The sequence below is a fragment of the Drosophila kikkawai genome, chromosome 3R (assembly GCF_030179895.1).
Source record: "Drosophila kikkawai strain 14028-0561.14 chromosome 3R, DkikHiC1v2, whole genome shotgun sequence".
Taxonomy (NCBI): Eukaryota; Metazoa; Arthropoda; class Insecta; order Diptera; family Drosophilidae; genus Drosophila; species Drosophila kikkawai.
The window spans coordinates 27,919,025-27,943,371 of NC_091731.1; the positions used below are offsets into that span (position 1 = coordinate 27,919,025).

The window sequence follows — 24,347 nt, forward strand, 5'->3', positions numbered from 1 at the left end:
GGAGCTGACACGACAGTTGGGTGCTGTGGGTCAGGGGTTGGAGGTTGCAGGTTTAAGGTTGAAGGTTAAAGCAATATTGGCCACTTTCGTGTCATAAACCGCACAATGTTCGGCCTGTTTTGACAGCCAAGTGAACTTGGCCCACAGTGGCGACAGCACTTGGCCGCGATACTGATATGCCCTCCTTTACATTTACATTCACATGCCCATTTCCTTTCCCTTTCCCCTTTCCATTCCCATCGATTAGTCTTCCGCAAGGACCACTAATTGCATTCCAAACGCATTAACCAGTCAGAATTTTCAATCAAAGGAATTGGTATCGGTGATGTGCGTAGACGATGTTGCAATTAATCTGCGACCGCAACCGCAACGTCATCATCGCCATTGCCATCGCCATCCATGTGGCTGGCACTCCCTATCGCCGTCAGGCTCTTTTCCTGTTTTTCAATTAGTCTAATGTGCGCTGGTTAACTGATTCCCAATGCACGTGCCTCTGCGCATACATTGGAGCGGAGGGAGGGGATCTCCCTCAGCCCAACCAACTTTGACGTTTGCAACATGGATTTGCTTTTAAGCGCAAATCCGGTTTGTTTGCCTGACAGCCGCCATCCGTTGACATCAGTCGCCCGCCGGATAACGGTAAATTCATCTGGCTTTCTTTTTTTTTTGGGAATTTGAACTGCACTTTTGTGTAAGCTGCAACGGGCCATTGTAAACCCAGGTAACTCAATTTGGATGTGCACTTTATTTCCTTTTAACAGTATTTCCATAAAATTTATTTTTGGAATCCATTAGGGAATTACATATTAATTTCCATCAATTACAATGAAAAATCCACTAAAATTGGCTTACTTCATCGCTTAGAGGAGCCATTCGCATTCACATTCGCATTTGCTGTTAATCACCATTTCATATTTCATTGGCTCCTCACTTTTTATGAGCCACAGAGCACTCTGGCACCTCGGGACTTCTACCAATCAGCGGGCAAAGGCAATCTGCGAAGTAATAAATTCCTGTTCGGCCAGGACTAGTTCTTTGTTGACCCGTTCGCGGTGTGGGATTGCATTTTGCGCTCCTCCAACGCTGTGGGTTTTCATTTGCAAAAAAAAAAAAAAAAAATAGAGGGCCATAAAAGCGGGACACACAGCGGTATAAAATGGCACAGACAGATGTCGCTGACTGTCCTTCTCTGTGGGGATCTGGAAATATGCGAGGATTGGCAACAACACACAGGACACCGTCTTCGTGTCCCCTTTCCTCCTGCTGATGCAAAAATATTCCAGCAGGACAGTGCGAAAATTTATTCAATATTTCATAAAAATCAATAAAATGTTTTACGACTTCTGATATGTAAATTAATGGGCCCTTGTTTCCACCAGAGGTGAAGACTGAAACTAATGATGCCTATCAATTGCTCTCTCTCTCCGCAATAAATATTAAACTGAAGTTCACTTCACAGAATATTGTTATCCCTAACATGCACTCATCACGGGCGAATTGCCTTAATTTAATTGTTTCATTTAAAGCAGTTTGCAGCTCAGCAATTGGCAATTTTATCCATTAAGCCCTTAGACAGGCGTCACCTAAGTAATCGTATTAAATTCTTTGGCTGTGCTCCGTATATCGCCCTCAGCTGCTGACAGAGCACGCAGCCGCAGACTCAGTCTCAGTCTTAGTCTAAGCCTCAGTCTCATCTCAAAGTTCTCCAGGCCACGCACTCCAATCACAAAAATAAACAAAAACCAAACCGCCAAGATATAGTGACAGTGTCTGGAGATTACGGATAAGGGAAAATGTTAATGGTATTATATTGAGCTTTTAAATTAGACTAAAAACTGAAATTATTATTAATATATTATAAATAATTGTGCTAAAATTATTTTAAATACCATTTATATATTGGTTTTCGGCCTAATTTCCAAGAATTTATACTGGGGTATTTAACATTTCCTTAGAATTCTTTCCACTGTGCCGTTCCCACTTGAATCTACATATATGACAGAATTCATTACGCGAAACACTGAAGTGGCGCCCACCACGTCTCATGCGAGCGAATATTCATGACAGGGAGCCACGGCAGCGCCACCAGGAGCAGGAGCTGGAGCTGTACCAGGAGCAACAGCCAAATTACGCATACGACGCGTTGTCCCCCAGCGAGCACATCAAAACCGTTTGGCTGTCTTGGCCAGGCCCACACTCAGTGTATAAATTATACACAAATTTGCGTATATTCCCCGTATTGCACTTAGTATTCCTGAAAAGAGACAGGAACAAGAGTGGCTCGTCGCTGCGAGCGATAACTTTTTAAATTACTTTTGAAATATTAATAGCCTCCCTTCGGCCATTTGACCAAATTGTATAGTTAAAACTTCAACTTGTTCCATCCTGTTTTTCAAATTTAATTTTGCTAAAATGTTTCAATGCCAAAATGGTTTGCATTTCAAATAGGATTCCCTTTAAAGGACTTCTTAGGCCAGGAAGTAGTAATAAAATAAGGTGAGAAAGTAAAGAATTATTCTTTCGTTAATGGACTTTACTTTTTCCGGCTCTCATTTGCATTAGCAAGTGAATGGTAATTACTTTTAATTCACAAAATAAAAGGCATGAAAATCTCTTTTGTGCTGTATGCTCAAGAGAAACTTTGTATTTTCTAGGATTAAAAGAGCCTTAAGTTTGGCTTTTTTCCGGGAATAAGCCAAGATCCCAACAGGAACAAATAAAGCTGGCAGCAAAGTTGGACGACCATCACATTTTTGCTTCCTTGTCTGGGATCTTTATGTCTTTTATTTCGTCGGTCGTCTGTCATTAACGTTTATATGACTCAAAATGTTACGAGTTTCCGTGCTCGGGGAAATTTCAAAGTTCAAGGACATGTTTCAGGATAGCCTTTAGGCCTCATACCTTGGAGGGGTCTGTTGCAATTACCTGGAGCAGGACTAACGCCCGATACAAAGTAAATTTTGGGGCCGGCCCAGTGCGCCCGCCGCCACACTTGTTTTGATTGTTTTTAAACATTTTTATTTTCCAACTGTCCCGACCGCCCCGGGAGTTGGTCGAGAAAGGGAAAACTAATAATCCACTGCTTTGTGTGCTTTCATTTATGTTTCTTTTGAACGCGTTTCTTGGAAACAAGCATGTATTTACTTTGTAATGTATGCCTTAGCATGAATAATAAACGACACAGGAGTTTCGGAATTTCTCCCTTCGTAAGCTTGAATATAAAATATGAATTTAAGCCTCGAAGCAGCGAAGTGAACTGAAGCATCCCACCACTATACTCCTGCATACAATGTATTAATAAGGCATTCCAGGAATTGTCGTCACAGCAGTCACTCAGCTTGCAAAGGGGAAGACAGCTCTGAATGTCAATTCTTAATTAACCACAGAACAGAAATTTATTGTTTCTGCTGACTCGCTGACTAATTTTCTTTGGAAGCCCCACATTACGTTTTGTCAAGTGTCTACACTTTTGACCTTATGCCTTTAAAGCCAGGACCCAATCAGAGCTAAATTTAATCAAACAATTAGACAATTGTTGAGTCCTCTGACTTCGTTGATATTTGCCAAAGAACAACAAAGCGGGCCAATGCGGGGGCATACTCAATTATGAAAATATTTGACGCTGTGGAATAACTTTGCTGAGTGCTCTTGTTGTTCTTGGATATCAATTAAGTTCTGGGATAAGCAGGGGCTATTGCGTATTTTTCAAACGCCACTCGAGAGTCTGAGAAGTCCCCATGACTGGCAGTTCATTTTGCAAGGGACCAGCGGCAAGAGGTTCGTCTGTATTGCGCATTAAGCATACGCCGCGTGGTACTGGGGCAGGGTGTGAAATTAAGCAAAGTCGAGCTTCAGCTTGCATAATTGATGCCGCAGCTTCTTTTTTTTACTCCTGCGAACGATGTGTGTGGCGAGGGCAATCAATCAAGTTGATTGCTATTACAAATTCCCGGAAAGTTTTTCTGGGCTTGGTTTGGTTTCCTTCTGGGAGGCACTTGAAAATTGCTCGCTAAGTGAATGAAGTATGCAAATTTTTGCTGTCACGTCTGATTGCCCTTTGTCGTTGGCAATCGAATAGTTCGAGGTCCTTGTCCACAGTGGCAGGGGATGATGCCGATAATTAGTTCCCCACAAGTGCTTGCCTGCCCCTCAAGCGCTTATGCAATTCATAAAGTTTATAATTGAAATCTGTGATTGGATAATGCCAAGGTAATAGGTTTCTCTTTGGAACAGTCACACAATAGCTAAGCCAGCGAACAATGGCGCCAGCTGAGCCCATTTCATTTTGGCTAAACAAGATCTCCAAGATTGATGATTGAAAGAGCAAAAGTTATTCACAATGCCGCCTGGGATTAAGTTTTTCGGTTATGTAAAGTAAAATGGTATATGGAACATCAGCTGGTGTGGGGTTAGCTTGGCATTATGAGTGGGTCTCATAATACGCCCCGTCTCACTCATACGCCCCGTTGCAGGCTCACGTTGTTTTGCCGACGCTTAAGCCCTGCCAATGCAAGTTGTAAACAACACGAGTACTTACATCCACAATCGGTTTAAGCCTCAAAACGCTATGCCTCGGGAATTGGCCAACAATGCGCTTACCGCTTACCGCTGCACAAAAGCCCTGCTAAACCTTTTCTGTCATTGTTTATTTGTATCTGAAAAGTGGAAAAGTTTCGAGGCACGTGGCCGCAAGTAAGTTGTCGCTTACGTGCCTGAAATGCCGAACACCAATTTAAAGGGCTGACACTTTGAAAGGAATTAGGCAGTAACAGCTAAGGTCATTAAAGCAGCTTTAGAAGGTTGAATTATAAATCCTAAAAGGGTGAAGGAGTTGAAATACCCAATAACCGGCATAAAACTAATCGGAATTGAGTCATTTAACTATTAATCACCATGTAAATTTGTCTTTGTTTTAGTTGTCTAATAATCAATTATATCGCCTATTGAATGGATATTTATAATTTATTATTTGTTGGTATTACACACCGTTTCTGGAGTCAAGTGTGCTATTTTTCCTGCCCCAACTGTATACACATTTCGCCCTGACTGGCCGCGCCTAAACTGATCTCTTTGCACTTAAGTGCATCAAGATGGATTGAAAACTTTTATGGTATTTTCACGGGAAATTGGTTTCTGCAACGAGCTCGTTTTTGTGTTCGTTTTTTTATTGAATATTCCACTCATTGGGTTATTTGCCGTTATGTTTTCGTGACACTGACGACTGCAACGAGTATTCGCCTTTGTGTGCGGTTTATAGTGTCGCTGACATTGTTGACGGGCTCCGCGAGGACTCGCAGTGCATTGCCATTGACAGGACTTTCGCTCTGTGGGCGGTCCTTGTTCACATCAAATTGAATTTATATTTTGTCAAATAAAGCGGGGAAAAAACACTTATCGCTTTAGTTCTGCTGACATCGCGCTGAGCTGGAGTTTATTTAGGGAAATACTAAGCGGAGTTTTGCGGCAACGGGGAGTTCCAGCAGCTTTAAGATTTTCTCCACTTTCAACCCCCAAAATGGCGGCGTGGCGAGATACCTCCTTTCGCTTGCTCAGGCATCACCTTTTTTATACATACATATATGGGCTTGAGGGCACTTTGGAATCACGCCAACAGCCGTGGAAACTCAACTGATAAAAGACAATAAAAACGATGATGGGCACCGCCTTCGCTAATAACATTTTCGGAAAAAAGTGAAGAGGAAAAGTCAGAGAGTGGCAGAGAGTAGGGGCAGGGAGAAAGCCTTTTGGCAATTTCCCGTGCTCGGGCTCCCGTAAAATTTATTATTTATATTATAAAGATATATATTGTAGGGTATATATATATTTACAATAAAATATTGTTGGCCAGGCGGCGGCTCACGCGACTGAGCAACAAGCTCAGGGTCTAAGCAGTCCGTCTGCCAAAGATCTCATATAAATGCTCTAATTTCCCGCATCGAATGTTGCGCATTCGTGTATAAAGGAGCAAACGGAAAATGTTGGCATCCCAACTGGCAGGAGTTTGCCTACTTATGCTAATTTGGCATGCAGCCCGCGTTGGAAGTAAACATTTTGCTTCGATTTCTTTTGTTTTCCGTTTGGCTTTTGCCTTCTGGTTGCCCCTTTTGCCGGGGCTCGTATGAAAATAAGGGAAAATGGAAAGGAGACCCCTTGTCTATATGTGCCAGACAATGACAAACAGGAAGTTCCTGCTTTGGTGGCTTATTTTTCTGTCTTCAGGATATCAAAGTCGTCTCAAGTTTTATTTACTCTTCGCAGCCGCCGTCTCATCACACGTCCTGGAAATATATTCGAGGCCAAGGCAGATATCTTCAAATTGTTATTAGAAGTTTGCCAAATTAATAGGTAATAACTCGGCCCAAGCAGATGGGCACAGCACTGCCAGCAAGCAAGCCAGACGGGCAAACTAATTAGGGCGATGGCGGAGAACATTCCCCGCGGTAAATAAAATATTTAGCCCGACAAAGTGAGCAAGGGCAAACTTTTCACATTAAATTTTTATGGCTTTGCATTGTTCAATTATGCCTAGGGGGTATTTCATTTCCCGCTCCAACTCACCTGGAAACTATGGTTTACGTTCTTGATACCGCACTCGAAATAGCAGAGGTCCGATAAATCAATCTCGTCGAAAACATCGCACTGCAAGTAGACATTAAGAGGAGATATTAAAAATAATGCCAGGCTAGGATTAACAGGAAGAGGAGATGGAGATCATTTGTGGCCAACCCTTCTGCCACATATTTTTTAATTTTGCGGCCAACATTCCTTTTGCGGTTTTGCATCGCCTTGGCCTTTGTCTACGGCCTGGCACTGAGCCAGGTCAGGAGGAAGCCAGGGAAAAAAGAAAAACATATACATGGTCTAGTACATTTTGCCATGTCTTCGGCCTTAATGGAATGCTTAAAGCTCGCCGACGGCTATTTTGATGTGGCTCTAACTCTGGGACGGCCATGGCCTGCAGGTCCTTTAGGAAATTGAAATGTTCACACACACAGGCCGGCAAATAAATGGATATTTACCAGGCAACAAAGGCCGCTGGCAACCGGGCCCAAACACATAATAGAAATGTGACAATGGAGGGCCCGGCCAGAACAAGGCGATGACAATACTGAAGCGAGGCGAAACCCGAAACCCGAGCCCCGGAATCCGAACCCAATCCCAATCTCAAGTCTGCGTCCGTATCCGAGTCCGAGTCCGAGTCTGAGTTCGGGGCCATCGATGCGCCAAGGTTTGTGTACTCAAGTAGTTTTTGAACATGCCAGAAATTGGTTTTCTTTTGACTCGAGTGACTTAAAAAGTTTGATTTTGTTTGCGCTCCCCAAGGCGACACAGGTGGAGGAGGCAGGAGGCAGACAAAACCAAACACAGGTATGATTTTTATATTTTGTTTCATGCTCTTCAATTCCCACAGCAATTAATATCTGAGTATTGTTCTGGGGATCGCCCTGCCAGAAGTTTAAGTGATCCAAAATCAATTTAATGCAGCACCTAAGCCCTGGTTTTCCTCAATATTTACCTTACCGCTGTACTGAAACTGCTTGCCTCGGTTTTCGTATTTGTACTTGGCTGTTTTCCTTGGCATAATTTATTCATGTGGAGACAAGTTCCTTGACTTTCAGGGCTCCGTATTTGCGGAATTGTGTCAGTGGCAGGTTGCGAGCCTTGAGCCACCCTAAGACTTATTATGACACCGCAATACCAAAGGAGCCTTATACAATACCTTTTTCGTTTCCAGGAAATTCGATGGCAACCACCTTCGCATTGATTTTGTTGTCCTTCTGAGGAAATGCCGCCAACCGGAAGGCTAGCCAGTATAATCATAATAAGTTGTTTTGGCACATAATTGATTGAAAACAAGGCCATCACTCAAAACCAAGTGGATATGTATGACGGAGCGGCTTAATCCGCCAGAGTGAGCATTACAATAATTAAACGTATACACAGCCAGTCGGAAATCCCCACAGATACACACTCCCCCTCGTAGCTGCTGGAATTACAAGACATTTTCGAGTACAGCCACCGCAATTCTCGGTCCGCGGAACTCGGTGAATTCGGGACGTGAAGGAGGATGCAGCAATCGTTGAAAAACAGCGAGAATTTCGAGTACATTCAGCACTTGAAACGTTGGCCAGAAATCATTTCGAACTTTAATTTCAGCTCGTTGTTCACATTCCCTACCAGGGGTTTCTTGGACTTATTAAAGATTCACTGAATATGCTTTAAGTTAGTAAGAAGTAATTTTCGAACCCATAAATAAAAAATTTGTTGCCATTTTTTCGCAATTTGGTTTTCTTAAAATCTAAAATTCAGTATGCAGAATTGTTAGCCTATTAAAAACAAATATAGAATCGCTTTAAGAATAGAATTTAATGCATTTCTGATTTAGTTATGATATTTTTATCAAAGAAATTATCATATAAAATTTTAGATAAATTTCCTTTAAAGAATTTAAGTATTTCCGGTCTTCCTGAAGAGTATAATGATTTTATTTAGTGATGCAGTCATTTCGAATGCCACAAATCATATATATTCTTGATCAGCATTAACAAGCGCGTCTTTCTAGCTATCTCAGAAAGAAACAAAAAAAATTTAGATTTTTTCAGAATTTCAAATCATTCAAATTTTTAAAAATGAGTAAAATTTTTAAAATCTTACAATGAAAAATTTTGTGTGCAGATTTGTTAACCTAGAAAAAAGTAGCATAGGAAAGCATTCCGAACTGAAATCATAGCATTTTTGACTGAGTTTTGATAGATTTTTGATTTGATGCCATGATGCAAATTTCGGCTTTCCGAATGAACTTTCCTTTTTTGTTTAGAACATGTTTTAAAACAACATTTTTACCAACTTATTACATTTTATTACATTTATTAAGCTCATTTATTTTAGTATTTTCTGGCTGGCAAGAGTATCTCGAGCCTCGGATATCTGCCACAGCTCTTTCATTTCTCTCTTGGCGCTTCCGTTCCATGAGCCGGGAGGGAGCAGCGTTTGTATTTGCGAGTGCCTGAGTTTTCCTGTTTGCTGCGCGTTTCCGCACTTGTTAAATTAAGTGAGCACAGACATTTTCCGCCTGAATGGATATCGCAAATCTTGAGCGGATGGAAAAGCAGAAGCCCTGCTGGGGATCTCATTAAAAGCCACGCGAATAATTATATATTTGCGTATGCCTCCGTGTTTGATTTATATTTTTAATACGCTGGGCGAGAAGAATCAATAAAATAATGTCGAAAAAACACGAAAAGGGGACTGCCGAATTCTCTGTACTTTTTACACATGACACATGGGGGACCTGCGATTCTCTCCCCTGGGCCGCAACTCATTTCACTTTCCTCTGGGGTCAATCACAGACACATTAAGGAAAATTGCTAATTTTCTGTGTTATCAGCTTCAGTCCCCCAGGCATTAACCCAACTTTGATTGCATTATACCGAGATTTCTCTTCTTTTTTTTTTTCTTTTCTTGCCCCGAAACGAAAAGCGGCCCCAAATAATCATTAATTTGCGCACTTTCGAGGGTCCTGGCTGGAATCCTTCGGAATTCTCCACCTGGCGCACAAAAAGCGTGTTCCTGCCCTTTATTTATTTCTTTATTTCTTCTCGTTTTTTTGCTTGCCGTGTACAGCTTGCAGAAAAGTTTCGGTCCATTCATATCAATTTCTTTGCATTACTTCTGAACCATTTCGTATTCTTCTCCTTCGGCTCCCTTCATTTTTTTGCACGCCAAATCACTTAATGGGGAAGGAAGAGGAAAGGAGCTGACTGCTCGCAGTTATTAGAATTTAGTGTACTCGAGCCGGAAAGGGCTGACGGAGCCTAAGCCCTACTAATTGAGCGCTATTTCAGAAAAGATTTACTTTAAGAAAGTTGCAGGCAAATCAAAGCAATCTTATCGGTTCACCAGCGCGTTCAAAAACTTGGCCAGAGCAATCTTATTGGAACATCAATGTCGCGCCATCCAACTTTCGCATTTCAAGTGCCAAGGAATTCCTGTAGATAAAGTTGTGCCTTTGAAATGTCACATCGCCAACTTTTGCTGGCAATTGCATTCAAACTATTTGCCAGAGGGGGGGCCAGAGACTGGGCAGGGGACCAGGGGCAAGGGCAAACATTAAAGCCATTTGCCTCTGACTTTTCCATTAATTCTTTGCAGAACCAAGTTCTTGCACAAACAAAGCAAAAGACAAGCACAGAAGTGCGAAAAGGAGACACAGTTGCCGCGGCTGGCAACATGGCCTTGTTACCCAGTTTGGCTACCAGTTTTGGGTCTAATTAGTATTAAATAGCCTCGGCTACCCCTTGTTGGATCTCCGCGGTGTTGGCATGGGGACCGTGTTTGTTAGGTGGGCGGGAGGCGTGGCTCGTAGGTGTCTGGGTGGGCGTGCCACGTTTCATTTGGCGTGTCAAAGTGGCGCAGCTTGAAATTTTGACATTTTAATGGCATAACTTGCCCGCCACACCCCCAACAGGGGCTAGAGCTTCCTTTCCTTGGACCCAACCCAGTTATTAATGTGCCATAACATCGTCCGTCACCCGCTGTTTTCCGCCAATCCTTGCCGAGTGCCATATTTAAATACTCGCAAAGTAGTAATGCTCTTGTTGCTAATGTAGCTGGTCCTTACACAAAAAACAATATTTCTGTAATAGAATTAATGGATTTTCTGGTATAACAATTTCATATTAATTTCCCGTCAGCCCTACTTACTTCCACTGTTATAAATTTACAATTTCTAAATAAAGCCGTGGCTTTATTGAAGAAAACAAGGCATAAATCATCAAGCTAAGGCCCGAGATTTTTCCAGTTTGCCTGACATAGGCTGAACGGGTAGCACTTTGGATTACAAATCGCAGAGTTTGTAATTTGGCCTTCGGTAGTTAGCATTATTGATTGTTCCGGGGCACTCAGCCAGGCAGCCCCGTATCATCCACGCCGGCAATTACATGTGACCCACTCGTTGCGAAATGAGCATTTTACCCTTGCATTCGCTTTAGGGGAAGAAGCAAAAACAATGGACCCGCCAGCTATTAGAGGCATTTAGAAGGGGGAAAGCAGAGCCAGAGGAGCAGCCAGAGAAGCAGCCAGAGGAGCGTAACCTACTTTGGGCCAAGGCACAATTTGTCATGTCCCTGGTACAGGGATAACAACTGTGACCCGATTCCTAGCCCAGGACGAGTATGAGGCTGGGATTCCCGGCAGACTGCCTGACAATAATTGTGATTAATAGCGCTGGGGCGTTGGCGAATATTTCTCAGGGCATTTCGATGCCGTAAGTGGCATTGGGAGCCAAACGCAGCAAAACAGTAATGACAGCCACACACATTACGTATACGCCCCCCAAAAATAAATCCATTGTGACATTGTAAAAGTAATGCTGATGAATAAGTATTTTGCAATGCTGGTTACTTACTCGAGATCTCTTTGGAATTCGGATACTATATTACAATTTATTGGCTCATCCGCTCTGGAAAGTATGCTACATTTGCTGAACCAACTCTTTATTCTTTTGTATTTTTTGTGTTTGCAGCAAAGGGAGCAAAGTTTATTAATAAAAATTCAGCGGAATATTACCGGATTCTGTGGAGTATTTTATATAAAATATATGATGGCTTTCTGTTTGTCTGTCTCTGCAAAAGAAGTACTAATAAAAAATGTTTTTAATAAAAATTCGGTTTAAAATATATTGTATTCACTGCGACGATGGCTTTATGTTTATTTATGTGACATAAAAAGTGTTGCACTTTTAAAGTCAATTCAGTGAGCAGGAGCAAATATATATTAAAACAAGCAATAAAACTTACTTCGGGAAGCCAAAATTTGTATACCCCTGAAGTTTGCCATAGGATGGCCCTATCAAAAATTATTCAAAACACAGCCAAAAATGCATTAATTTCAGTTCGAAATACGTTTATACATATGTTAGTTTTTTCTAGGTTAAAAAAGTAAAATAATTAAATAATTAACGATTTGACCGAAGCATAAGTTATTATGCATTTTATTTCACTGGGCAAGCCGCTTATTAATTAGCTTTTTCCTTTCTGGGACAAGCATTTGCGGTTATATTAATGCTGCCTGCATGTTTCTTATTACATTTCTCCTGTATGGACATTATTGGTGTACAACATATTTCCAGAGAATTCCGAAAAACGAGCCGCTGCGTTGTGATTTATGCAACATAATTTATGAGTCTCGTTTTATGTTCCCCGAATGAGAAGGAGAAAAAAGGCACAGGGATGTGGAAAACCGTTGCTGGAAGCAGCTCCACATGTTTGCCAGCCGCCCGGTTTTTTTTCGACCTGCTTCCGAGATGAAACGACGAAAAACCCACATGACCTCGTTTCGGGCTTGATAAAATGATGTTTCCCGTGCCAGTTTCAGCAGCTTGATAAGAACCAAAAACGCTTCCGGCCAGACCGGGACCAAAATCCGACTGGCCAGCGATTATCCGGCGGACTCTGCACAAAAGTGTGACCCCGACGGTTCTGCCTGGCTGGCAGCCTAATAAATGTGCATTAATTTGGCGAAAAAGGTTGACTCCTGCCTTGCCAACTGGCCATGCCAAGATTGCACATTATAAATTAAACATTTATGATAGTCCCGCTAAAACATGCACAGCCAGCAGACAGTAAAAATTATATGGTGCTCTGTGCTCAAATAAATTATTAGCTAGACAAGTAAAAAACTTTGTGCCGCCCCCCAGCACGAGGGCAAAGTTTTGTCAGCATGCACTCACGAAAAAAAACTGAAATTAAACCCTGAACTTTTGACATAAAAATGTGTAAAACAAAGTTAGTAAACGACAAACTACGTTTTTAATACACTTTTTTTGAGATAAAACTTGGGATATGCAACCATTTTCAGCCTTTAAAAAAAAGAACATAAAAGCTATTTCATTTAAAAGTATATGAACAGTCTTCAGTTTGCATACTTGTATACTATTTGTTTATACTGTGCTTAGTTTTCCTTACTTTTAGGCTCATATTTGCTTCAATTAGTTATCTAAAACATTCGTTTTTCTCTTTTTTAGAGTTATAAATTGAGCTTTTCTAGAATTAACTAGATTAAAATTTAAAACTAGATACCAAAAAGTTTAGTTTTATTTTTCCGAGTGCCCTAAATAATAGTGACTTATGTTCTTTAACCCACACCCAAAGCCTTCCCGGAACTTTTTCAATAAACGATGGTGTTTGCGGAGCCAATGACTCGGACAACTTTGGCCGACATTTACCATTAGGGCACAATACATAAACCACTTAAAACGGAAATATTCATAAAATGTGCATAAACTGGGCGACAAGCAAACCCAAAAGGGGGAAAAGAGAGCCGGAGTCGGAGCCGGAGCCGGAGCCGGAACCCAAAGCCGCAGAGAGTACGCATCTCCTTAATACCACGTGAAGGATTTATTTTCGAGCGTAAATCCTCGCATAAATGCTGATGCCACGTAACCTGAGAGTGCCTGGCCGGGCCGCCCATCAATTTGGGAATCACGCGCCCACAGCGACTGCCAACACCTTTCTAGCCCCGTCGTAGTCCCCATTTAATTTCTCCAGGGCGCAGGATTCCGGGGACGAGAAGAAGCCGGGATCAGCGAGGTGTTAATGATAACTTGCCCCATTTACCTGGTGTTTTTGCGAAACTTGTGCGGTTCGGTGCGGTGTGTGCGTGTGCAAAGTTTGGCCAAGCTCGGTTTGCTTATCTTCTATTTTTACTTGTTGTTTATGGCAGCTTAAAATTAAAATGAAAATCCCTGTGCTGCCTGCGAAAACAGTTTTTCAATTTGCATGTCAGAGGCAAGCAAATGATGTTATTTTTAGTTGACTTTCCAGCTTGTTTCTTCAAGAAGAAGGCCTCTCAAGTGCTAATCTCTATTTTATTTAATTTTATAAGGTCATTCGACCTTTTTATGTGCATTTTTAGGTAATCTAATAAATGTATTTGGCGTTGATTAAATTTTCAGTTGAAAACAGATATATACTTAAGAGCACCTTGATTGATTTACGACAGCTCCTCAATGGGAAGCCGGCGAAGGGTCGGATCAAGAAACAAGCAAATCGAATCAAGTATATTTCGCTTACACTAAATGGCCATATAATTGGCACATTACTGCCCCCACTTCCAAGTGTCAGTCCGCAAATCATTTACTGCGCAGCCTAGGAAAGATTTCCTTTTGACAGGCTGGGGCTACCCATGGCAACGCTGGCCGGAAATTTTAGAAGGCCATCGCCCTTCTCAGGACACTGTCACACAAAGGATTCCCACTCAATAAAAGGCAAGAGGAGGCCTTTGTTGCGACCCATTTCTGGCGTTACCTTGTGTCGATGAATGTGTTTTGCCGGAGAGCAAGGTGGCCGAAATTGTCTTTGGGCCAAAAACTTTTGGCTAAGCATTTCGATGCCGCACGAGTGCCTGGCCCCCGGTTGAGGACGAAATGAGGGGCACGAAGGCCGTTTCGGTCTTCCCTTTCGTCCCAATTTATGCCTCTTTGAGTTTGGCGCCGTTTTGTGTCCCGATTTTGCGTTATTTTAAACTTCGGTTTTCCCTTTCATGGAGAAGGGAACTTTTCAAAAGAAACTTTCGGTCGCTGACAGAGATGAAACAAGCGAAATTCGTATAAATTAAAATGATAAATTAATAAAGGAAAGGCTTGCAAAAATAAGACAAGTAGAAGTAAATAAACTTTTAAAGTAATAGATGGGCGTTCAATGGTCCGGCACACAAAAGAAAAAATAAGGTAAATCATTTTCGTTTCAGCCACTGGAATTGTCCAGGAATTTTCACAGAATTTATTTATTTAAAAACCAGCGCCTGTACCTTTTTCCGCCCGAGGACTGAACGTCAATTAAATATTCATGCGCCCCGTTAGCCGCCAAGTTTTCGCCCTTAACTTTCCGCTAACCCTTGCGTCTCGGCCGCTTCTGGCCAAACAATTTCCAAATGAATCAAATATGTAGGTTCCTATCCGGGCCGAGGATGAGCCGCAACAAAAGCGGCGATCCGCCGCCCGTAATTGCTTTCCATTTAAAAAGATTCCTATCCGCCGCGAGGGAATTAATGCGCTACAATAAATTTGAGTCGCACACAAAAGACAATGACCTCGTCTCGGAACTTGGCTCGTGGCTCGGCTCTGGCCAGCGAACCGAATCTGGAACCGGGCACCATGATGAAGCTGTTTCGAGTCCCGAGTTCCGAATCCCCCGAATCCCGAGCCCATTAATCAAGGTGAAATGTCAATTTAGTCACACATAACTCAAAATGAGAATGGTAATGGCAGTTGGGCGTTGGTCCTTGGGCCGTCCTTAATATTTACCAGTCATAGAGGTGCCAAGGCAACATTACTGCGGAGGACGCCTCTCGATTCCAGCCGGGCTGCCTTGGAAGTTACGGGAGGCCAAAGCGGAAGTTCCGCACTTCACGAGCTGCATTTGATGGCGACCGCTGCGACTGTTCATCTAGAATATTTTTCATTTCCGGCGACCAGCAAGTCAGGTGGCAGGTCCAGGCTTTTTCACTCTTCAAATTTAAAGACCTGCCCGGAGAATATTTTCGAATATCTAAAATCAATTTAATGTGGCTAGCGTGTATGCCCTGACCTTTGGCCTTACACTGAACCAGCTTTTCTAATTGCATTTCCAATGACCGCCCTGAACAAATGCATCTCCAGCCGGCTGCCAGGAACTAATGAGCACATGTTTACAAGAAGAGCCGCCGCAGCTTGCAATTTATTTCTTGCATCGCTTTTCATTGCATAAGTTTTTCCGACGCTTTTCTCCCTCCGCACACACACACACACACTGAGGCGCACACCCGTGGGCTGCTAGAGTGTTGGCAACACTTCAGTGCCGACGTCACTGTCTCTGCGGTTTGTTGTTGCCACGTTTTGTAGTACATTTAGTACGCTTGTTAGCTTAATGCACCCTTGAGACCGCCTTGCCCCCGGAAACGTCCTCGGTCTTCTAGAAGGTTCTTGCCAGCACATATCTGAATAAATTTACATACTCAGCCAGCGCAGGGGACGCAGATATTTCACCTACCGTGGGTATTACGTAAAATGCTTGAAACTAAAACGGACCACGCAAATTAAAAGAAAATATATCCGCTGACAGATTAGACAGGCTAACCAATTGTTAATCGATTGCTAATACGGAAATAAAAATAAACTTAATTTGCATGAAACTTCGAGCAGCTTAGTATGGCGACACCCACGAATGTTTAAAGAAGAAAACTCCCGGGAGTTTCCGCCTAGTGCCCGGGCAAAGAAAACTTTTCCCACCGACAAAGTTGATCCTGCGGCCTGCATACAAACAGGAGATTAGGCGACCTGAGGCATTTAACGAGTGAGCTAGACGCAGATGTCGTCGACATAAATGACGGCTAAGCCCCCACAACGCATTATGACGAGTGGCGGGGATCCCCGGGGAGGAGGCGGGGATGAGGCGAAGGAGGTCCTGGACGGGGCCAGAGGACATGGCAATTGACCGCTCGCCCACTTCGCCCGCCCCGAATTAATCCAACTTCTGGGGCAGCGTGTGCGTGTGCTTTGTCGGGTGGCCAACGTGTGGTATGCGTAATATTTCAAATGGTCCTTAAATTGGTTTTGCCCATTGTTCGTCTTGTGTGTATTTATGTGATGGTTATCGCATTAATACGACAAGTTTTCCCTCTGACAGTCATCCGGGAATTATTCTGCTGATTTGTTTCGTTCGCGCTCAAATTCATTTCGTCCTTTGATTATATTAATTTCCGCCTCCCCCAAGGAAGCTCAAGGATATCCCAATGCTGGGTGACACACAATGCAACATCCCGACGGTTCAGTGGGGATTCGGCATAAAACCCACCTAAATAAATATGAAATTTAGATAATACAAAACGAGCCGAGGAGCGGCAGCCTTCAGTGTCAATGCTGAGCACATCGCCATCTTCCCGTCATTATCGTCCTGCCAGACTCCCCTTGTCACGTAGCATTGAATGACAAGAGAAATATAGAAATATACGTACTGTCGACATCCTTATAGTGCGACACACTCAAGGCTTTTATTCCGTTCACGTGCAACAAATGAACAAGTTCATTAAGTGCAGGATGTTGCGGGACGCACGGAGGCAAGGACACGCTGCCTCTCGCGGCCCGGGCAGATGAGCAAGTGCGCCACTTCTGGGTCGATGTTTATGCAGTCATTAAAGTCCGTAAAGCCGCTCCAGTATGCAAAACGGCAAAATGAGTAGGCCCAGGCGACGCCACATGCGAGGGCAACATTTATGCTGATTAAACTAGCGCCAACTGGCGGTAGTTGGGAGCAGCGAGCATCTCAGTGATGGCACTGAGAGAAATACGTGTGTATTTGCTAGAGAATTTCGTTACTTTCAAATAAAATCTATTGTATTACTTTATACTTTGTATATTTCATTTATTAATTATTTAAAGGTTTTTTAACCAACTTTTTCAAAATATTTTAGCCAAGATTCAAAAGCATAATATCAAAACCGCTTTAATAATTCTTCTTTATTTTTTGGCGTGTATATGCCACAAGGCAAACAACACATCTACGACAGCTGGGCCTGACGCGATGAAAGGACTGGGACTGGAACTGGAACAGAGGCAGAGACTGAATCTGCGACTAAAACCGGGACAGGCACTGAAACTGAAACTAAAACTGGACGTGGCTCGAGCACTCAGCAATCCCCAACTGCCGGATCACATCCGCCTTCATCTCGTTGACATTTTTTCATTTGGCTGCAGCTCATCATTGGCCAACTGACAATTTTCTCTGTTAGGGATTGCTGACTGACACGGATGCGGATATCAGAGGATAACTCGGCCAGCAGGCGAAGAATTGTTTCATCAAAAAGTTGGACAAAACAAAGACGCATCAAAGAGATAAGAGCCACAAAGGCTGTACAGAGAAAAAGGTTTAACTTGTATTATTTAAAATATATAGAATTTACAGAAAGGGAAAAAAGGAATTTAAAGAAAGGAAATTATATCATCAGAATAACTACTATAACATTTGGTTTGGTTGGCCTTATAAAAAATGCACTTAAAACTGATTTAGCATTAATTAAACATCATGTTAATGATTACAAAAAGCTTCTTTTAGAGTGTTAACATAAAGTGAGATTGCATTTTAATACCCTTCCAGGCAGTGAAGAAGTCATTTCCGCTCATATATCATATATAATATATTTTTGATCAGGATAATGTCCGGAAGAATTTTAAGCGATTTAAAATTATATTTTAATTTTCTCGCAGTGAATTAGTGTAAATATTTACCTGCCAAACACTCACACACAATAAATTCAAAGAACTCAAAATCACTTTCGTGGAATTAATTTGAATTCATTGTGATGCTCTCCGTGCATGTAAAATCCTCGGTTTATTTATGCAGTTTGTCAAAATATCACATGTGGCTGCCTCCATTGTTTCACATTCAGACCCATATCAGACCATCGATTTTGCCCAGAAAAGCGAAACAAATGTCTGCCCTTTATTTGTAGGCTGTCGGCACGTGACTCTGCCCCTGACTCCGGTTCCGACGCTGGGGGGAAGCCCATGTGTGACCTCATTGGGTCTGATTTGCCTGGGGTTGGGTGTCCATAAATTACCAGCTAGCAGAGCAAACCTTTTCGAAAACTAAGCCTGCGAATTATGCACTCGCAGCTGTTGCCATCGAGTGAGTCCCGACGGAAAATGCTCGAATAAATTGCAAATTGGCCTTATAGAAAGTGTGTGCCCTACGATTTGTACATTTCATTTTGATCCCCCAGTTTGCAGACAGTTCGGCTAGCGGATTGTATCCTCAGCTCTGAACCTATGTTGCCTGCATCTGGCTAAGAACTTTTCGCCAAAGGATTTTGGTTATAAATTCCTGCATTCCTTCTGTGAGATTTATCTGTCTGAGTCACAAGTTTTGCCAAGTCTTGGGTTATCTGACCCACCTGACTGTGTCAACATTTGTCTTCGTCCGTCTCCTCCTCGGTCTCTTCAGAAATGCACATTTTAAAATCCCTGACAGCCCGGCCCCGGTCCGCTTTCCCCGTGAACCCACCGAATGTGAAACTTTCGACCTCCGGTTGCAGGCAATAGATTCGACCTTTGTGTCTAATTTTAGGTCCAAGCCGAATGGATGGCGAAGGACATCACAAGTTTTCTGTTTATGAAAACTTAATCGCGTTTTACCGAAAAATAAAGCCAAAAATATGAACGAAATGTGAAAAGTGTCGGGCTGTTTACCGCACTCAATGGCGGCTGACGTCAGCGGTCCGAATTCCTATGTGCAGACTGTTTCATTATCCTGTAGAGCCTTAATGGGATTTCAATTATGCATGATTGGCATTTATTAAAAAAAACAAAATGACCCAGCGTTTGAATAACTTTATAACAACGTAATTTATTTGTACAATTACATGTTTACGGGTAAAGTGTCCTGATGGTAATTGAAAAGTATTACGGGAATGCTTTAATCAAGGTTGTCGCTTGTTGATTTTCACTTTAGGTGCCGTTTAATTTTTTAATCAAATAGTTTTTACATTTTTCCGTTAAAGGTAACGGCAGTGAAGTATTGGTTTATCTGACATTTAATTAAATAATCGAATGTTTTATTTTAAGATTTACTTTTTAGTATTTCAAATTATTTAAGACTTATTTAAATGATTAATTAAAAAATTAACACAGTAATAGTATTCCGACTCATCGTAAAGACCTTTATTACTTCAACGCTCTCATGCGAGTCTTGTTGCCTTAATTATTCTGATCCTAATGCTGCCCTAGCAATAAAATCCAAACATGATTTGCTAATTTTATGGGACCACGAGCCTGAAAGGAAATTGGCTAATACCGAACCGAAAAAAGGCATTGCTACACATTGGAAGAACTTAATCTCCCCTGCAGACACCGGAACAGCACCTGGCCACAGGATACTGTACTGAATGCTGAGCATTGAATACCGACAGGACACCGAAATGGCAATGTGCTCATTGTCCACTACACACGGTCTGCTCGAGGGAAGCGGGCGCGGCGCCATGTAAATTTTTCAACACACTAAACACAATAAACATTTGCACACGGCCGCAGGACATCATGCTCAGTGTAGGTGTAGGTGCTGGTCCCTGTGTGTGGGACACGCACATGTCAGGACAAAAGTGCTGATAGCATTCGAGGCACGCAATCATTTGCCGCAGGCACGATACACATACACTCTAAAAAAAAATTACCAGGAAATAAAAATTCAAATTGGGAATAGTGATATCACAGTTTCTTAAACCATATTTGTTAGGGGTCAAAATACTTTAAAGAGGCCATTTGTTGTAGGCAGACTTTCCCAAGAAAGAGGTTTTTGGTTGGGTTTCATTAGAGCCTTAACCTTAAATTGTTTCTTATTTAAGTAAAAATTTCTTCTATATAAATGTATATTTATATTATGTTGCAATTCGATAGTTATTTCTTAGTATTCTCTTTAACAGGAAGAAGACTCGTTGGCAAAGTCATTTAGCCAGAAACTGCACTATAAATAATAACTACACAATTCGCTTGAAGCCAATTTTCTTGTAATGGTCTAATTATTCTCAGAAACATTTTACCACGAATTAAAATGATGCAAAAGTACAAAACCTAAATATAAGCCAAAGGTAAATCCTTTCATTTAGATAAAATTACAAACGTTTTCCTGCGAAAAACAGTAAAACAATTATATTGCCAAGTGTAAGAGCTTACAGGACAATATGCTCCAGGTAATACCTACAGTCCATTATCGGGCAGGGCAGAGCGTGCTCCTGTATCGCATTCAGAGTGCCACACATGTCCTCTTCCCTCCTCTTTTAATTTGCTCACTGTCCTCCGCTGGGCCCCCTTGATAAATATGCACACAATTATCCTGGCAGAAATGTCACTTTGGCTGATTGTTTGGCAGCCTCTTGTTGCCATTTAATACGCATATGCTCCTCAGCTAGGGACGTCTGTGTGCCGTTGTAATTAGCCAGAAAGTGCCCCCGTTTCGGTTCGGGGAACGGGTACTAGACTGGGATGAACGAGAAGTTGCCGTTACAGTTCGCAACCAGACATCCCGGCCAGACGAAAGGTCACTGCTCCCCACAGGATTGATTGCGTGTGTTTGCGTTAACTGTTCGGAGTCAATTAGATATTTGTCTGCGGCTGATATTATACTTCAACACAAACCCACACAATGCCAGGAGGGAGCAGACGAGACAGCCATTCCATCAGAATATAAATAGCTGCCTGTTCCGGCCAAGTTTAAATAAATGTCTTAAGCCCCAATCGAGCATTGGCTCAACTAGCGCGCATTAATTAAATTAGGCAATTAAAAGTTTTTGGGCAGGCTCACGAATCTCCACATATATTATTATTTGTTCCAGGATTAATGCCCGGGGAAAGCGGTTGGAAACTTTGGTAAGCCCAGGACAAATAATTTGCCCAAAAGCGGCATGGAAATGGATATATAAAAGGAGGAGGGCGCATAAACGGGCTTAACTTACCCCGAATAATACACAGAATATTGATTTAGCGGTGACTTGGGCGTTTAGTTTATGGTTTTTGGAACTGTTGCTCCTTTGAGTTTCCGGCGGAAAGTTCTTTTGTTCTTTTTGGCTCACATCTCACTTGAACCTGTAGGCGCTGGCAACGGCCGCGCCGCCGCCTCGAAACTAAATATTTAATTTTTTGCTTTACTTATTGTTTGACCTCCTTTTAAACGTAAATGATTGTTTTATGTAACTTTATCGATGTTGAGTTTGCTTGCGGTTAAATAATTAATTACTCGGCCCGATAGGCCCACACCTCGGCTTCTGTGATGTTTATGTGACTGTTGATATCGATGTGGATGCTGCTGTTGAAGTCGCTGAGTTGTGGCACATCGCTTCGTTGAGTTCGAACTGAGCTGGGGTCTGCTGAGCCGTCGCTTTTATTGGCCGTCTTTGGAAATTCACCACGCACAAAAGTGCTGGCTGCCTGCCTCTCCATCTGCCTGCCATGCGCTCGAAAGGATACAAATATTTACAGGTGCGCCAAGCGGGTGGAGGGTGCTCTAGGGCCGAAGCTCTCTTGAGCCGACACTGAGAGAAATGTGTTTAGTTCTGGCATGGGTCTTTAGGGTTCGTAACTTCAAATTTTAAATATTTTATTTTCCATTAATCATTAACATTGTTTCTTTTTGCTGATCAAATTATATATAATAATAATATTCCCTTAAAGAAAATTTAATTTCAGGATACCCTGGTAACCCAAAATCGAAAGCTTTTTCTCTTTTCTAGGCCCTCTCTCGCTCTCTTCCTCTCTTGGGGGAGGGAAGCTTTCACGTTTCAAAACAAATCCCGCACACAAATACACAGCATCCTCATCCTATGGCTTCGGAGCGCGCACATGGCCAAATGCCGAGTACTACAACTTTACAACTGTGGTGGGTTTCGTTCTGGGCCAGATGTTGTTGTTGTTCTTGTTACCCGGTCGCGTGCAGTGCGAAGAAGAGGCAGAGCCAGCCGAAAGGAGCTTCGTAAGTTTCGCGGGCCAAAACAACAAGGACTCGGAGGGGGCTGAGAAAATCGTGGGGTCTAAGTAGAAGGCTGCCATGAAAACAATGCAAACAAAAATTTGCGCTTTTACGAGCAGCACAGCCATCATCAACATGAGCATCAACATCAGCTAGCTGTCCCCTCGAAATGGTTTCTCCCCCTTCTTTTTTTTTAGCAGCCAGCCAAAGGCTTATCCCTTTTGTGCCTCAACTCAGAGGCGACTTAGACGTGGCCGCGTTTTTGTCTGGCACGCGTAGTTTTCAGCCATCCTCTGTTTCCCTGGCTTTGTTTTGCCATTTTACCGTTTTTATTAGAGTTTACTACGGACGCCAGGCAACAAATTGGCTACCGTGGCAGCCGCTTGGGCGCAACATGGCGTATGCGTAATTATAATTGAAATTTCGTGCCTACGTTTAATGAGTATTCCCAGGCACTTTTCGGTCCGCCAAGGAATGCAAACGGCGGCGATATTAACCTTTTAATAAAGAGCCACCTTAAGGTCTATTTATCGAGCATCAAACAGAATTTTTAATCAAAATAAATGCCGGTGGTTCGTTTGACTTCCCCGTGGGGCGTCAAGCGCTAATGGGCTAATTATTTTGGCATCCCGGGGTATCCATTCCATGGTTGCCATAGCGTAGACATTTTGTCACCTTTCTTTTCCATCTTTTAGCCTTTAACAATTTAGATTCGTATCGCGTTATTAATAATCAAATGTTCCTTTTTATAACCTTGAAAGGTATCATAATTTCAGTCGGAAGTGGATGGAGTTAAGGAGTCATTTTCGATCCCATAAATCGTATATATTCCTGATCAGCCTTAACAGGCGAGTTTTTCTAGCCATCTCGGAAAGAAACAACAAATTCTACATTTTTTTTCAAAATATTATAAAGGGTTACATTGTTTAAATTTTCAAAAATGGCCATAAATGTTTATTAAGGAGCTTCCTTTCCAGTTATCTATGATTTCGGTATTTGTTATAATATGTTATATTATGATTAGTTTTAAAGCAACTCTCTATATTTGGTAAAAGTAGTTCTCTAATTAAACTAAAATATCTAATTTACTTAAAATACACGAAATTAATTCTTTTACTACATTTAAGGTATAGCTCGGTAATCACAAGCAGCCATCGTACGCATAAAGAGCATTGAATACATACACATGGAAGTCTCTTATGCTACGCTAGGCATTAGAGGGTTTTGTTATGTGCTGCAATGACGCACTTGCATTATGCACGTTGGAAATCTATTATGTATCGAATCAAAGACCATGTTGGGAATTTAGATAATATTTTCCAATTAATATAAGCCTCTTGAGGTAACACTGCCTTCGACTCTGCATAATGGAAATGCGTCATTGCAGCACAAAACAAGGCCAGCTTGCACTCTAATGCTTCACATTGCATAAAAGCCTTACGTGGCGTATACGTAATGCATTCATAGCATTTTCGTATTGCAAAGCATAGAACCAGAGCCGAAGTGCTGGCTGCCTGTTTCAAAGTTCTTGAAATAATTGCATTTGAGGCGCGTCTTCAAGGAAATATTGACGTCACTCAGCAGCACTTCAATCTGGACTTTTCCAAGAACCCATTCGAGCTAGATTGAGTTGGGTAATCCATTTAAAGCCACTGCTCTTGATTTCTGTAATTCAGAGCCTGCAGAGCCGCAACTTCAAGACACCCGATAAATTATTGATTCATAAGGCAATTAGCTTTGCTAATGTGATTAATGACAGGCACGCCGCAATTGGGTTCAGACGGCTGCGACTCGACTCTATTTATTGAGTCACTAAAAGCCACTGCAATCAGCCCGCAGCCTTTTGGCCTCAATACC

The 24,347-nt window shown here is 42.2% G+C and overlaps 1 protein-coding gene across 8 annotated transcripts in view; it reads right to left on the minus strand.

Moving 5' to 3' along the window:
• The window catches only part of LOC108081237 (diacylglycerol kinase eta), a 39,694-nt gene that overhangs the window by 10,428 nt on the left and 4,919 nt on the right, over positions 1 to 24,347 (minus strand). For 7 of the 8 annotated variants that reach the window (XM_070286622.1, XM_070286621.1, XM_070286620.1 and 4 more), the window contains exon 3: positions 6,559 to 6,639. In XM_070286622.1, coding sequence (XP_070142723.1) covers positions 6,559 to 6,639 — 81 coding nt within the window. Of the gene's footprint in view, positions 1 to 6,558; positions 6,640 to 21,480; positions 21,651 to 24,347 lie in introns of those variants that run through there. The other variant, XM_070286618.1, reaches the window with a different exon arrangement.